Source organism: Rhinolophus hipposideros (genome assembly GCF_964194185.1).
Source record: "Rhinolophus hipposideros genome assembly, chromosome: 11".
NCBI classification, from domain to species: domain Eukaryota; kingdom Metazoa; phylum Chordata; class Mammalia; order Chiroptera; family Rhinolophidae; genus Rhinolophus; species Rhinolophus hipposideros.
Window position 1 is genome coordinate 81151802 of NC_138057.1, and position 17242 is coordinate 81169043.

Sequence of the window (17242 nt, forward strand, 5' to 3'; positions counted from 1 at the left end):
GATGGGACAAGCAGTAGACAGGAGACCAATGGGAGGCCCCCAACCCCAACTCTGCCCACCAGCCCCGCTCTGACCCTCATGAGAACCTGGGAGCAGAGGCTCCAGAACACATAGCTGGGCACAGAGAGAGGGATAAAGAAAAGGGGGCACAGGGGCTATGGTTCCTCTGCAGAGAGAGGGTGGGGGGAGTGGGCTCCATCTCCTACCCTCATCATCCCCTGGGCCCCACAGGTCAGGGGGCCCTGGGGCGCCTGCCCAGGCCCTCCCTCCCAGTCCGACTCTCCATATACAGACAGGAAGTGACCCCCCCACCCAAAGCCTTGAAATGCTCCGGGCCCCTGGGCCCCTGCACGGGGAACACCCATGGTTCACTGATAACCTTATCAACATGGAGGAAACTGAAAACACCATTTGGGAGGAGCTTTGCGAGGTCGCTGACGGCCTTCCACAGTTTTCTGGATTTTTTTTGTTCCAACATTCAGTTTTCTTACACCAAAGTTCTCTTCTCTGCTTCCACATTTATTACACGATGGAGGTTTCACTCCACGGGTCTGGTGATCCCTACACTTCAGGCCACCTTCCTGCCCTCTCGAGGTTCTTTCGTGGCCATTCATTCTATCAGGCCTTAACTCTCCAGAGCAAATTCCGCAGCTGTTTCAGCAAGTGATGTCACGTTTCACCCCTTTTGGTCAATAAGGAATGTGATCACTCACAGCTTTACTGGCAGTCACTTTTATTTTTGTATTGATCATTCCCACCGAAAAGAGTCCCGAGAATTCTTTAAGGACGAGAGTATTTATTTCTTGGAGGAAAGGCCCTTCCATTGGGACAACAAAGGTGATGGGAACAGCTCAGAGCTGGACTAGACAGAGGGCTGGCCCCTCTCCCTAAGTTCACGGCAGACCCATGCTGCGCAAGCCCCAGGGGGACATGGGAAGGGGGTCCCCTCCCTTGAGATAAGCTTCATCAGGACTCTGCACCAGGAGGCGGGGTGAAGAGAGCATTCCCTCACTGCATACTCATTAACGATCCCTCAGTCAGGGACCCAAGCCCTCAGCAGCCAGCAGGCAGGGCTAACCAGCATCACCAGGATGGTCCAGGAAGTACCACTGGTGGGAGCCAAGGGCCAGAGAGAAGTCGCGAGGACCAGTGTGTAGGGAGGGTCAAGGGTGCACTGCACTGGGGGGACCCGGACAGCTCGGCCCAGTCTCAGGGAGAGGTCCCTGGCTCAGACTCGGCCTTGGAAATGCATCCCCCTCTCAAAGTTGGCCAGCTGGGCTGGCCTTTGCACACGGAGCACTAGAGTGGCCGTCCCTATGATGTGGTAATCGGGACAGGCTCTCTAAAAGGAGGGTTGTGGGCATCCAATCACAGGGCGGGCAGGGTGGGGGCGTCGGGGGTCACCTCTGGAACTTCCAGACACCGCCTGATAAATCTGGGACTCCAACACACCCCTGATTATAAGGCTCCAAGACCCACCTGATGTCCGAGATGTTAGAACATGAAAAAATACCCATCTTGGAACAGGTGGGACAAGGGGCAGAACCTGGTGACCCCCCAAAACGGAGGAGGGGTGGCCAGGACAGGCTTGTGAGCAACGCTCCGTGCTGAGAGCTCCACGAGGTGGCCAGTTACCCACCCCCCCACCCCATGGAGCCCGTCGCGCAGAGCTGTTTCTGATTCAAGCTTCAGCAGATCAATAGCGATAATGCAGACCCAAAGAAATCAATCTAAGACAATGCCCTTTTTAAGAAAAAACACTCTTTCCACAGGCAAGAACCACTTTAAAATAACACACACACTATTTGGAATTTTTCGGCAGTTTCCTGCGTCTCTGCAGAGGCCATTGTGTCACCAAGAGGTGAATCGCACACTTTGGGGTCCAACCTCCCCTGAGACCTAGATCCCGACGGGCCACCCTGAGCTTCCAAGGGATGAATGTTAGCACCTGTCTACCACCTTTCGGATAAAGTGCGCTTTTGAAGGCAAAGCCGTCAGCATGGTAGAGAATATAATTACCAACAAAGGAGAGTCTGGAATAGAGTCCCACACTAGTCAATGGTGTTTTTCTCCAGGGAACCTGCCTCTGCAAGAGGCCCCGTGTCCAGCTGGACATGGATGTGCTCAGCTACACAGACCGGAAAAGAAGCAGGAAGCTCAGAACAGACACAGAAGACAACGGGGTGGGGCCAAAACATCCCCCAACTCCGGTCAGGCCAGATTCCGGACGGACGGCTGGGAGAGCCGGGCCTTCCCTGGGCCCTCAGCCAATGGTAGGCTTGCACCCAGAGAGCCAAATCTGAACAGCCCTGCATCCACCCCGCTGCCCACGCGTGACATCGGGGCACCCTCTTCATCACCTCACAACTGATGGATGGCCAGCCCCGTGACTCTCCTGCTCATCCCTGGAGCCTGGTGTTGCTCTCCCTTCCCCCACAGCCCCCCCCCCAGTGGCGGCCTGATCAGTTTTCCTGCTGGTGACCGCATCCTCACCAGCCTCCCGGACTCCAGGCCTGCCCCCCAATCCACCCCAGCACTGTGGCCTCGGCGGAACTTCCTGGAGCTACACCCAGGCACATCACATCATCTCTACCAGCTTCCCAGCTCCTGGGCACCCCAGGACCAAGCCACCCACCCACCACCCACCATCCTGCCTTCCTGCAGCCTTCAAGGCCAGGGTTCTGAGTTCTTGTCATCTCCCCTCGAAGTGACAGCTGCTCCCCAGGTCCTGGGCACCCTCCACTCCTACCCCTAGATTCTGAACCCCTCGCAGGAGTCGCCGGGCCTCACCTATCTTCTTCCCCTTGGCCCGAGGGTCAATCACTTACAGGCAGTAGGTACTCAATAAACGTTCCCTGAGAGCTAAAGGTCCAGATGACCTTATTTTACTATAAGACCCGGTCTTATCTAATATAAGACCGGGTCTTATATTAATTTTTGCTCCAACAGATGCATTAGAGCTGATGGTCCGGCTCAGTCTTATTTTCGGGGAAACACAGTATTAGAGTCAGGGACTGTGGCCCACACCTAATCCCACAGCAGCCCATTGTACAGATGAGCCAACTAAGATCTGGGCAGTTTGGCAGGGGCTGGGGGGAGTATTAAGAAGCTTATCCAGGGATACTCACAGCGACATCAGCAGTGGCTCCTAACCACCGAACCAGGGCACCCGCCCTTCCTCCCCTGATGGAGGAAACACGGCCAGGGCAGTCTGGGTTTCAGGGTCCCTTGGGCACGTGCAGGCTGCAGAGAGCAGAAACAGGGGCAGCTTCTCCCCTGAGCCCTGGCCACAGCTGAGCCTGAACTTGGGCAGCAAGAGGCCAGGTGCCTCCCATCCTTAGTGGCCCACAGCAGGCCTCTGGTGCAGCCACAGCCAAGGAAAAGTTCTTGCTGTCTTGAGGGACCCAAAGGGACCGGGTACAAACGCTCCAGCCCCCCAAACGTCATGGCCTCTCAGTGCCAAGTGTCCCTCCACACAGGGGTGGGTCTGCCTGGCGAGTCTGTGCTCGAGCAATAAACACAAATTACTGCCGGGCTCTGCTCTCCGGAGCCTGGCTGGCTAACAGATGTTTCATTTAAGCAGCTAAATTACCACAAAATACACCCAAAGAGATGACAGGCCAATCTATCCCAAGGTTTATTTGCATGAGAAGGGAGTGGTGTGTGAAAATTCTATCTTCCCTTTTCTGAGAGGAAAAAAAAAACTTTTATTGCACATGAGTTTAGAAAAAGAGAGTGGCTGCCGGCTCATGGATCACAGACAGCAGTGTTCACACAGATGTAAATCCCCCCTCTCAGGAGCCGGCAGTGCCCTGCAGGAGAGGACGCTAGGGCCACAGGTTCAAGTCCTGCTTCCATCTCCTACTGGCAACCAAGACAAGCCCCTCTGCTCTCTGAGCCTCAGCTTCCAAAGCTGTCAGGTAGGTGACATGACCCCTACCCCACGGCCAGGTGCCTCCAATATTGTGACTGATTATGACCATCTTGGCATCACCAGGCGGCCCAGGAGCAGCCCAGAGCAGGCACTGAGTGGCAGGTGACTCCATCGTGCCTAAGGAATGTCAGAGGGGGAGGACCACTCTTGCACAAGAAACTGTCCTGGCTGGATCAGAAGGGACAAGCACTAGCTTGCACGTCCCCAGGCTACCAACTAGCAAAGCAACAGAAAGGGTGAGGACCAGAGCCACTCTGCTGGGCAGGGCAAGGAAGACGTGGCTGTGACGCTGTGGCCCCCTGCCCAGGCTCCTCACTCCCACCTTGCCGGAGACAACCACCACCGGCCAAGGCCCAGGCGGGAGGGAGGGAACAGGACAGGGTGTGGCTGAGCCAGGGCCATGGGGCCCCAGCACCCACAGAACCTGTTGTCCAGTGGTCACCTGCACCACCTGTCCTGATTCACGACCAGGGGACGGCCAGGGCTCCCCAAGCAGACAGAGTGCACGACAGAACTCTGCGGGCAAAACCCCACAGCCCGCGGCCGCTTCAGGGAGAGTGAAGAGAAGCCCCAAAACAACCCAGAGGAGGTGGATGGCATCACCCGGGCTTCTCGGGGAAGCGGACAGGCACAGAGAGGGCAGCCTCTGGCCTGAGGGCACAGCGCAGATGGCAGCCCGAGCCTGGCCTCCGGACCCCAGAGTCACACACACACCTCATCCCAGAAACAGATGCCATCCTGCTGGAGAAGCAGGCCATGCAGCCCACGGACCGTGAACACACACACACACCCCCCACAGCTCACAGCACCCCATCCCCCTCCCCCTGCTGCAAAGGTGAGGCCTCGGCCTGGATTTACTGACTCCCAAGCAAGACGTCTGTCCTCATCGGCCCAGCCCTCAGCTCCCACTAACGACACCATCAGGAAGCGCCCTGCCCCTCCATGTGGCCCTTCAATGGGGACATCTGCAGTGCTCCCACTCCAGCCTCCAGGCGACACAGATGCTGCCTCCACGTGCTGGTTCCTGGTTCCTGGGGACAACTGCCGCTCCCAGACAGGCGACACGGGAAAACCCCCCTACTTAAAAAGAGGGACTGTCAACCAGAGTGCAGGGACCCCCGGAGTCAGAGGCAGGGCAGCTTCCCACAAGAGCAACACACACAGACCCTGCGTGTCCCCACCTGACACCCAGACAGCAGGCATCCCTGCCATTCACGGCCACGAGGGGGATCCAGTCGCCCCAGGAGCCTTCCTCCCATCACCGCCTGGAGGCACCGAGCACAGAAATGATGGCCCCATTTTACAGGCGGGGCAGGCGGGAGGCAAGCAGCCTGAGGTCTCATGTGATCCCGGGACCATGTTCCTCCATCGCCAACCCTGAATCAGGCACTGGCTCCACCTGGGGGGAAGAAAAAGGGGTTTTCTCCTGACAACTCAGCTGAGAAGCTCTCCTGGGCCCCCTATTTAAGGCGCAGAGTCGAGGGCCTAGAGCACAGGAAGCCATATCCAGGCTCCTCGCCACTCAAGTCTCGCTCCTGGAGAGAGAAGGAAGTCATGAGGAATCCCCAGGAAGCCCAGCCACATGGCTGTGTGTGGACACCAGGAGAGATGTGGGCGTCTGGCCCATCTACAGCCAGGAACACAAGAGGCCCAGGGGGCCGGCGCCCCAACTCCGGCCGGTCACGCCCCACCACCCTGCCTGGCCTCGCGCCTGCTTCCATAGAGCACTGGGTGAAAACAAACAAGACCAACAGCTAGGCACGCGGAAGGGGACCGGTGGCATCCAGATGGGTGGTTGGAGGGTTTCTCTCTCCTGTCCCAGCAGCAGATAAGATGGCATCTGGGGGTGGGGAGCACAGGTGCCCCAGTCTCTGGGGAAGAGGCGTCCATCAACAGCTGGAGGAGCTTAGGAACGAGGGAGAAGGGTCTCAGGACGTGGCTCTCAGGCGCATGTCGGACCAGAACCTTCCACCAACCCCCACGGGGAGGACAAGGCAGAAAAACTGAAATGCGGCCTCCGAAGTCTGGTGTGCAGCACGTCCGGGCCCAGCCTCTCAGGAGCTGTGGCCTGCAGGTGGCTGGACCAGCATGCGGTGCCCCCTCACGCTGGGGTCGTGGTGGCCTCCGCTCAGCATGATGCCTGTACTACCACCCAACAGCGTCCTCTTGTTATGAGACAAATATGACGATCAAGCAAACACCAATGAAAACTGGAAACGTGTGGCAACCGGGCGACAGGAGGGCGGCCAGGCAGAGAGGCGTGGCTGGGGGGCAGCAGGAGGCGCGTGGAGCAGAGAAACATCTGGAACCCAAACCTGGCCACTGCAATGACTCCAGTCCTGGTGCCACCCTCTGGGCACCCACCGTGCCCCCTCTCCTGCTGCAGCCAACAAAGCCTCGAGCAGAGCGATGAACGTATCAGACGTGAACCAGGAAGTAGTGACAACGGAGTTTTACAAAGTCCTCCGATAGCAGAAGACAGACAAGTGGCCCCTCTCCCTGCACAGATGACAACACGGGCTTCCAGGGGACTTGGAGGTGGGCCCCATTCCTCGAAAGGCGAGAACAGGGAACAGGAGGACAGGAGACAACTGTGCCCCATGCCTGCCTGGGCCACGCTCACCGGCCACTACGTGTGCTCACTGCCTTTGAAACCAAAAGCACAAAACAAACCAACAGAAAGCATTTGTGGCCTTAAGTTTATGTTGGCTTCGGAGGGACGAGGAGTAGGTGTGTTAAAAATAATTATCTTCTTAATCTTTATAAAAATTACAAAGACAGACCAACAAACCCCACGAAACAGGAATACAGTGTGTGTCTAGCAGCTCGGAGACTTCCAACGCTCGTGGCGAGCAGGCAGGGAGCGTCGCTGAGCCACCACTGGGGTCCCCATCGGCCGTTCAAGCAGCCACTGCACAGCACATCTCCCTCTGCAGCCGCGTGTTTGTTTTTCTTTATTTTTTGGATTCAGAAACCACAAGAGTCACAGCAGCTCCAGGATATCGACCAGAGGCCATGAGAGCATAGTTTCAGAGGACCCTGAGTGGGGGCTCGTCCTGGCTGGGCATGAAGCTTCTGTGGCCTGAGCAGGGCGGGGCTCGTCCCACCCGCGTGCAGGGTGCCAGCTCCTGCGCCCGGTGTCAACACAGGTGTGCAGGTCCCGCAGTGTCTACTCCTGTGCCCTGGGCTTCTCTCCCGTCCTGTTTCAGGGCACGTGTCAAGGATGGGGCATTCACAGGAAGAAGCCACAACCCCACCGTCAGGGGTGGGGGAACCATCCACTGAGCTGAGAGATCTGGGTCCCCTCTGCCACCTCTGTCCTCTGTCAGCAACCACCTTTCACAGACGAGGGAACGGGGCCCCGAGGGGTAGTCATTGGGCCAAGAAGTGGCAGGTGATACTCGAGTCCAGGTCTGCGAGGGTTCAGCATTGCGCCGTCTCCACTCCGGGGAAAAGTCGTAGCCCCTGGCTACCAGCACTGCCTAACAGCAGATGAGGCCAGACGCAGGGTGCAAAAACAGGTTCCCACGTAGGGGCTGCACCAAGACGGCTCCTCCAGGGCCGGGGTCCCAGGGGGCCCGACAGAATGGACACCATCCAGCCATCAGGAACCAGGACAGAGGGGGAGGAGACGAGGGCACGAGACTTCCTTGTGGCAGAGACTGAAAGCCAAGAGCCACAGCCGCTCACACCAGAGAGTGAGAAGCTGCCTCGCGCCCCGTGACTGCGCCCCAGCACACAAGGACCCTCGCCCAGGACCCACCCCCCAAACAGGCTAAACCTCACTTTAAAAAAGAGATCGATGTGCCCAGTTGCCACTCAGAGTGAAGCAGCATTTGAGGAGAGCAGGTGGGGGGTGGGGAGCTGTGGGAGACTGGACATGCAAACCTGGTCAGAAAGCACAACTAGCGGGGGACACTGGCACCTCCTCAGGAAGCCAGCCTGAGTGGCACCCCCAGCCTCCTGCCTGCTTTCTTTCTCTGCATCTGAAAGTACGTCTTTATATCTTTGTGAATCCCTATTCCATCTGCCCCTCCGGAAGGTCAGGGGTCTTTCTCTTCTGCCCAAGGCCCACAAGTGGATGCTGAGGAGTGGACTTAAATAAATGACCCCCAGCTGCCTGGGAGCAGGTGAGGAGACAGGCCCGGACGCCATGTAGGGAGAAGGGCAGAGCCAGCCAGCTGGGGCCATCTCTGGATTCTGGTCCTGTGCTGTCCACAACCTCCTCACCAATCGAGGTCCGTGCCAAGGGCCTGTTTTGCTGGTGGAGGGAGAAGTGCACAGAGCTCCAGAGGCCAAGAGCCCTGCGCAGGCTGGCGAGAGGCCTCGGTCCCCCACACAGTGTGACGTCAGGTGGCCCCATCACATTTCCACTAACCAGGGTACAGCCTGACACGGTGCCTCAAATCTCCCAAGGCCCAGGGAAGGTGCCAGTGCTGGGCAGTCAGGGAACAAGCCTCCCAGGACAAGGCACGGCCAGAAAGCAGTGACCTAGAATACCGAGGGGGCAGATGGGAGCCCACCCAGCCTCTGCCTCCAGAGCCCCATCCCTGCAGCAACCACCCACCCCAATCTTAGCTAAGGGGATCCAGTTTTCAAAACCAGAATGAGTGCCACCTCCTCCATGAAGTCCTCTGCAATCACCCTGACCCCAGGGATCCAACCACATCCGCTGTGGACTAGCACAGCCCCAAATGCCACAGGGACAGTGAGTCCTGTGTCTGCTGCCATCTCCCGCCCCATCCAGCCCAGGAGTTCCTGGGGAGGAAGAAGCAGAGAGAGGCTGTGAGACCCCTTCCAGCAGGCGTCCCGATCACCCTCAGAAAGGGCCGACCCTGAGCCACGGGTCCCCCATCCTTCTCCCTCATAGGCCACCACACTGCCTCTGGGGAGAAGGGTAAATTCAGCATGAGAGGGGCTACGCGGCTAAGGAAGCACAGAGGGTCAGCCCTGGGGCACTGGCAGCCCACTCTCTTTACTACCTCGAGGCCCTGCAGCAGCTGGGCAGCCAGGTGGACGGGGAAGGCAGCTGCCCCAGGAGGCCAGCGGCGAGTGAGGGCCGGTGCCCAGCCAAGAGCAAGCGGCCACCCTGAGTATGGATGGGACACACTGTTCTGAGACTTCTGCGGCCGGGTACAAGGCAGGGACATCCAGGCCCACATTTTCCCACCAAACCCTCCCAACAACCTGCGAGGTGGCCACAGCCATCCCTTTGCAGACGGAGGCTCAGCCAGGCCCGGTACACCGTCACCACTAAGAGCCTCAGGGCAGCCGAGTGGCCGAGCATGTCCCCCTCCGCCGCCACCTCGGGCAGCACACCTCACTCCCTCCATGCTTGGGGACCTATGTAGGGCAGGTGCCGCTCCAGACACGAGCGGGCTCAGCCTCTACAAGCCTCCCTTCCTCATCTAAAAAGTGGGCTGAGAGCAGAACCCCAGCCATCGCTGCTGAGGACAAGACCAGGTCATCGACGCAACACTTAGCACATTTTTTTGGCACCAGAGACGCGGAGGAGAAAGCTTTGCTCTCACCGCACACTTCCTGCCTGAGGAGCCCGAGTCAAGGGCACTGGGCACAAATGGAGACACAACTGCAGACCGTGATGGCAACTGGGACGGGAACTCAAGGAGCCAGGACACCTTCTCAAGCCTCTAAGCCGGCCCACTGCCCATCTTTGTACAGCGTATAGGCTAAGTAAGGTTTTCACATTTTTAAACAATTGGGGGGGGGGAGGGGAATCAAAAGAAGAGTGTTTCATGACACATGACAATGATATGAAGTTCACATTTAATTCTCCACAAATGAACTGGATTGGTGCTCAGCCCCGCTCACTCATTTACAGACCGTTGACGGCTGTTTCGCACTAAAAGGCCAAAGTTGAGTTGTTGCAACAGAGACCGTCCGGCCCACAAGACCTAAAATGCTTACTGTCTGACCCGCTACAGAAAACTTGCCGGCCCTGGTCTGGGAGCGGGGTGGTGGCGGCCGGCTGGGGCGCAGGGGAGAAGGGGCTGCATTCAAGGGGCAGTCAGGAGGGAGGGCAGCCAGGCTCAAGCCTGGGCACCTGCCTAAACCAGGGCCCCTGCACCAGACCCACCAGCACTGATGTCCCGGGCGTCCCACCCCTCACACTCAGGAAGCCACCGCCATAGACACAGCCTGGACACACGGACAGGAGGAAGGGGCCAGCATGGGACCCAGCGCCCCTCTAGAAGGAGGGAGTCTCCTCCAGGGAGGGGACATCCTTGTTCTCCCGGGCCTCATGGCAAGAAAGGGCTCAAATGAGGCACTGGGGTGGGCGCTCATTACAGCAACTCACCGTTGTCAGGCCCCCAACAAAGCTCTGCCCTGACCCTGGGCCCAGCACAGCTGAGCCCCCAGTCCCGCCCGGCACGGAGACGCCCTAGTTCCAGGGCCCAGACACCGTCCCTCACAATGGCCTCACCACCAAGTATACAGCATTCTTCTCAGTTTCACCCGGGCTGGCCCATGACAAAGACAGATTTTCTGAATCAGTGCACACACACCACACAAACAATTCACTCTGCGCCAGTACCAGGGGCTGCTCTCCGTGCCCCAGATGTGTCCAGACCCAAGCCTCGCTCGGGACCCTGCTGCACACAGATCTGCAAGCAGCCCTCCCGTCAGTCGGGTCCATGCTAAAGCCGAGACCCTGGCCCATCGGCCTCTGCTCTCCCACCACCCCCACCCCAGCCCCGCTCCCCAGAACAGACGGGACTCACTGCTGCACACACACATTGCCACGTGGAAATGCTGATGTTCGCTGACGTTCAGGAAATCGGTGTTTCTTTTCATTCTCGCTCCCCTCAGGTGCTTTTTCAGGCATTTTTTTCCTAAACGCCCTCCCCACGTGAAATTTCAATACCACAGATGTGCTGTTATGTCTGTTTTTGTACTCTGTACATCTGTGCTTTATATGTAAAAAGAATAAATTTCTATACCCCCAAAGATCTGATTTCCGCCCTCCGATTGAGAACGCATGGGTAAAATAAAACGTATTATTAAAGTTAATGTCTTACATCTCTTTTTACTTTTTTAACATGACCACTAGAAATTTTAAAATACACACATGGCTCCCACATTTCTATTTGGCAGCACTGGTATATACAGAAAACAAATACAAATGTAACTGTGTGTAGGCACACAGTGTCCATGGACACATGCGTAGATACCTGTGTGTGTACACACACGGGTACGTACACACACCCGAGTACACACACATACACACATGTGTACACACACACACATACACACTCCCAGGTCTAACCAATGACACCCGGAAGCAGGGTCACCCCAGCAGCAGTGTGCACACCTACACCCAGACCTTGGCTTCTAAATACCCCTCACCACTAAGCAACCAGAGCTGCTCAGAGACATGGCTGATCCCTGAGCTGGGGCAAATAGAAATACAAGAGGAGCCTGGAGTATTTTGTGCCAGAAAGGCAGGCAGTGCTCAAGAATGACGGGAACGGGTCAAAAAGGCACACGAAAGCGAGCCTGAAGCAGCCCCCTCTGGTCAAACCTGCAACAACTTAAGCATCAGAATAAATAATGACAGCCACAGATGCTAATCCACGGAATAAAAATAGGAAAGGAATAAAAATAGGAAACTGTAATCTAAACTGGTGGAAAGAAAGGGGGAGCAGAGGGGAGCACTAGATATCTACATTGTTTCAAAGTATCTTCTGGAGAACGTTTGTGATCTACCAGGGAGAGCAGAGTAACTTCAGAGTGAAGATGCCCAGCAAACTCCGTCCTAACCGGCGGCTGAAGCCAACATGCCCAGCCATGGAACAAATCTAAACCGCAAGCCACCTGCAAGACAGGATATAGGAGAACGCAGCACCACGGCTGCTCTAACACCCGCAGGCACAAAACCCCAAAGGGAGGGCCATTCTGCAACCAAAGGAGTGTCCAGGTCATGAACCTCCTCCTAGACCGAAGGCGCTAAAGGGCAAGCGTGGCCCTCAAGTTCACCTTCCCCTGCAAAGGACAGTACTGAGACTGGAGTGGCTTACCAGCCAGGACGACCACTGCTGTATTCGGGCTTTGGACAGCTGCACCGCGGTTCGGGAAGAGAATGCCCTTGTAGGAAATACACGGGGTGGAAGTCCCCAACTTACTCTCAGATGGATCAAGAAAAAGTTCTGTGTACTCCACGTACCGCTTGTCCCTAAGTCTGAGTGAGTTATTTCCAAAATTTCAAAAAAGAAATCTGCCCACAAGAGGATGAAAAAGGCTTCCTTTGTCTCCACTGGAATCTGCCTTCCTCTCTGCTCCTGGCCGCCCTGGTATCACGCACCGCCGCCTCGGGAATCAAGCTGCCTCCTGCTTGCACTCGGGAACTCTCTGGACACCTAAAGGCCGCTTTTTCAGTCAACAGACATCTCATCAGCACCCACCTGGAAGCCGCATGAGAGCAGGGACTGGGCCCCCATCGCCAGCCAGCCCGGCAGCTCAAGGGCTCGGCTGTTATCCCTCAAGTAAAGGAACACAGGGACGAAGTGAAGGGACCAAGGGATGCCAGGTCCTGTGGGACCCAGAAATGAAGACTCCGAGGGGCTCACGCCCACCTGGAGGGGACAGACAACCACACATGGATGCTGGCATCCCTCACTCAAAATCTATCCAGCTTCTGGGCTGGAGAACGAGCAACGAGAGTCTGGCTCCCAAGTGGTGAGCGTATTGACACAAAGTGCGCAAGCGTGGGGTTAGGGATACACACCAGATACCCCGGGGGCCACAGTCAGGCCCGGCCCATCACCCCACGGGATGGGAGAGTGAAACCAGGAGGCTTCCCAGAGGAGGGGGCCTCTAGACTAGCTCCTACAGGAAGAGGACAAGAGGACAGCAGGTCTTCCGGCAAGGGCACAGCACACGATGGATACGGACAGAAGCATGAGGGGGCAGGGGGAAGGCTGGAACATCAGGCAAGAGGCAGGAATGGGTTGGAGTTGTGTGGGAGGTACAGGCAGGGGAGAAATCCCTGGTCGGCCCCAGGTCCCAAGCCCTCTCGGTACCATGTCCCTGCAGCCCAGCTGTCCAGGGTGTTGTTCGGGGAGGAGGCCTGCCAGGGTGGTGTAGGCAAGAGGCTGGGTGGGCGGTGCCCTAAAGGTTCCAACTGCAGACCAAACACGAGGGCTGTCTGCTGGCATCAGCAACCACAGGACCGCACGAGTGAAGCTTCTCCAGAAACACGCGATCTCTTCCTCGGATCAGCAGATTGAGGCCATACTTAATTAGTTTAATTAAACCCGAGGTGGCTTCCAGGCATCTTGAATGAAAAGATAAAGCATTCCCTGCCAGCTCCAGGAGGGCACAACAAAGGGCGACAGGGAGTCTCTCTCCTCATACTTGGCACTGTACACAGCAGGTGCTCAATCAGTACATGTTGCTATGAAGCTCCTTTAGGGCCAATAACCTAGCTGAGATCAACCTAAAGAGAAGGGGCACGCCAAATGCTACCTTCTGAAAACAGCGTGGCATTCTGTAAAGAGGGGACATCGTGGAGGCCTTTGAGCAGGTCAGGTCCCGGGCACGCCGTGACAGCAGGGAGATGGGAAGGCCCCACCCGGACCTGCCTGCAGAGTATCCAGACCCCCACAGGAAACAGGCACGCACTTCCCACCCACACATTCCATAGAAACAGACACACACCATGAACCACCAGAGAAGCAGCTAGGAACATCCATCCGAAAGGCAGCAAGACAGCTGAGGGACGTCTTCTGAAACCATCATTCATTTAAACAGTTCTGAAAGGGAGACCTAACTTTGTCTTAGTGTTGCCACTTACTACCTGTGTGGCCTGGGGCAAGTAATTTGACCTCTCTGAGCTTTAGTTGCCTCATCTATGAAATAGAGGTGGCACCGCCCTCCGGGATTGCACCTAGCCCAGGGCAGAACCAGTAAGAAAGGGCAGCTGAGATTTCTCTTGTGATTAAGTTTCCCGGATGACAAAGAGCAGCCGCACAGAGGCCACCAAGTTCTTCTCCCAGACCCTGCACAGCCTTCGTGGTAAACACAATTGTTTCTTTAACTGTGACCATACAGATGAAGCCACACCGCTGACCCCCAACCCACTAATGCAGGTTCATCGAACACCTGCAGCCATCCGTGTGCCAAGAAAGGCACACAAAGATCGGTGTGACCAGCCCCACCCTCCATGAGATGGCAGGTGAGCTGAGTTCCAGGAGACCAGCCCTCAGCTACAAGGATGATACCTGCCAGGTTCAGGATGACCGTCCTAAAATAGCCAACATTTATTCAGCACTGCACTAAGGACATTCTCTGCCCTTCCTCATCAAATCCTCACAACGTGGCTAAGAGGTTGCTACTATTACTGCCCATTACACAGATGGGGAAACTGATACCCAAAAGTGGTCACCTACCTGGGTGGTGACATTGCCAGGTTTCAATCAGAGCATGTGGCCACAAAGACACACAGACACTTGCCCACATAGTTCTCCTACCACCCAGCCCCCTTATACCCCTTCATGCGGGGGGCTCAAGGGGCCTACGATGGTGTCAGTATTGCTGCCTCACCAATGGCTCCAGAGACCTCAGAAGTCTCTGCACTTCCAGCCCAAATCACCTTCCAAAGCCAGCGGCCCCTCCTCTCCCATCCTGCTCAAATGGCAGCTGGGAAGGGGCAGTCTAGGACACAGTGGCCCGCCAAGCCCAGCCTCTGCTATGTGGACCTACCCAGGCTGTGCCCTGTACCCTGGCCACCCTGCCAATCAGGTGGTAACCAGGAGCCAGCCCCTGCAGTTCACAGCCCAAGGCAGCCACTCCTACTCGCCACCCAGCTCTGCCATCTACAGCACTTCTTTCCCTCAGTTTCTCCAGGGGGGGGAGCAAGGTGAGGACATAGGAGGGAACTGGATCTGTGAGAGCCCTCTGCAGCAGGGCCCTGGCCGAGGGGGACCTTGGGCTACTTAGCACTGAGGGTGCGTAAGGATGGTGCTGGCTTCAGGGGAGTCCTGAGGACCAGGCTACAGGCAGGTAGGGCACCACCAGGGCCCCCTCACTGGGCTGGCCGCCTACAAGGTCCTGGGTTATTATTACCGAGTGGGAGGGCGGCCCCCTGCCCCCTCAGGTCTCTTCTTTGTCAGCAGCCAACCCCCATCGTCCTTGGATGGGGGCAAACCCCATCTTCTTGGAAACTCCATCACAGCCAAAGGGCAGAGGCCATGCAGCCCAGCCTGGAAAAGCAGTGACTCACTCCAGCCCTGTTTTCCGATGTCATACTTGTGAATGGCCCTTGTCTACGCGGATTTGCCCAGGGCCCTGAAGGAAAGGGTATAGGGCTAACAGGAAGGTAGTGCTGGCCAGACCCCCTGGCCCCCACAAAGTGTGCTGGGGTGGGGATTCCACGACCCTGGGAAAGGCAAGACAAAAGCCTTGCTTCTGCTGAAGTCTTAGCCAAGTTCCCCTTAAAGACCCAAGAAATGCAGCTCCTGCTGAGGGAGCAGACATTTTCCTACCAGCCTGCGGCCACACGCGCCTCCACCACGACAAAGACCACCCTTGAGGGTGCTGGTGAAGTGATGGGGGACTCCCTTCACATCAAGTTGCGTGGCTCTGGGGGCCGATGGCACTTGGGCCACCCCCGGCCAAGAAAAGGAGGAGGCCGGCAAGGGGGCGGGGCGGGCTCCAGCTCCGCGCCCCGCCGGGCCCCTCCGCCTGCGCCCCTCGGGCCGCGCCCCGAGCGTCTGCTCGGGGTCCACAGCGTCCAGAACCCGGCGCGCGAAGCGGGACCACGCGACGCCTCCCGAGGCCTCCAGACGCAGCGGCCTCCGCAGTTAGCAAGGGACACTCGCAGGGCCCTGGTGCACAAGCCCGAGAGCAGGGGCGCAGTGGCGGCGCCCCTCCGGGTTCCAGGCTGCCGTCACCCGGGAGCTCCCGGGCAGTGCCGGGTGGCGGCGGAGGCACGCCCCCGACTGGGGGGACTTTGGTCAACTTCGTGCCGCTGGGGGCTGCCCCTTGGAGGAGCGGGCTCCGAAGCCCAGGGCGCACCCCCTCTCTGCTCCCCGTCCCGCCGCCGGCGGACGTTCCCGAGACCGGCCCCTCCGGACACTGTCCCGGGACTGCCCGTGGCTGCGCCGTGGAGCGAACGCCCGGGACCAGGGTCCCTCCCAGACCGGTGTCTCAGTGGAGACACATCCAGACCCCCACCTGGGACATCTGCGGCCGAAAGTTGATGTCCTTGAGGTCGATGGAGCCGGGGCACAGGTTGTGCAGCAGCTGGCACAGGAGGACGCCGTCGCGCAGCGCCTGCGCCAGGTCGAAGACCACGGCCGAGGGCCACACAACCCGGTGGTTGGGCGGCAGGACCTTGCAGTCGATGAGCCAGCGGCCGCACTGCCGCCACTGCTCCATGGCGCCCGCTCGGCGGACTGCTCAGCGCAGCGCTCGGGCCGAAGTGCCGCGGCCGCGGGGCATCGCGCTGGCCGCGCCGGGCTCGGCGGCCGGGGCGGGGCTTCGCGCAGGCCGCCCGGTTCCCGCGGCGCCGCCGCACGTCCCCTCCTCTTCCTCCTCCGGGTCCTCTCTGACCACCGCTCCCGCCCACGTGCGACCGAGGGGTGGGCGCCGGGTTCCCCTTCACGCGCACGAGTCCCCGGGGGCCCCGGGCCGGGCTCCACGCCGTCCACCGCCGCAGCGCTGCGCGATCGGCCCCGCCGGGCACCGCATTCTGCGCTCGGGGCGCCCCACGGCCGCTGCGCCTGCCCCGCCCGAGACAAAGGCCCGGCGGGTCGCTCGCTCTGCGCGTCCCAGGCCTGGGCCGCCTTCACCGCCGCCGCTTTGTTCGCCCCGCCTGCGGGCTCCGTGCTCCTCGACCGGATCCGCGCTCCGACTCAGTTGCTCGGCTTGCGGGCGCGGGGGGCGCGGGGGCGCGGGGGGCGCGGCCACTGGCCGGGCGGGGTGGGGGCGGGGCGCCTGCCTGGTCCCTCCCCGAGACCCAAGCGCCACCCCCGCCGCCACTCCCCACTTCCTGCCCCCCGCTTGCGCGCGCGAAAGTTGCGGAGCGCTTGGTCGTGCGCCCGCTGACCTACTCCAAGAGGCGCCGGGACTTTGGGGAGTTCTGCTCCGGGTCGAGCGAGCTCGCCGGTGGATTGATGGCGGGGTCCTTGTATCTGCGTCCCTGCTGTGTTCCGCTCCTGAATATCAGGAGGGAGCGCCTATCGGGCCGTGTGCCTCCGCGTGGCCCTTCGGGAAGCAGACTCTGGCGGGGTCACAGGCTGGGCCGAGGCCTCCCACGCCCCCTCGGCCCATCATATGTCCCCCTCA

At 58.8% G+C, this 17242-nt stretch overlaps 1 protein-coding gene across 9 annotated transcripts in view; it reads right to left on the bottom strand.

The window, feature by feature from the left end:
* The window catches only part of VAV2 (vav guanine nucleotide exchange factor 2), a 157845-nt gene extending 141282 nt beyond the window's left edge, over positions 1–16563 (bottom strand). For all 9 annotated transcript variants that reach the window (XR_013994419.1, XM_081066162.1, XM_081066161.1 and 6 more), the window contains exon 1: positions 16130–16563. Coding sequence is in view for 8 of the 9 variants with exons in the window: in XM_081066162.1 (XP_080922288.1) it covers positions 16130–16333 (204 nt within the window). In the remaining variant the exon portion in view is untranslated. The remainder of the gene's footprint in view (positions 1–16129) is intronic.
* Positions 16564–17242: the final 679 nt, after the last annotated feature.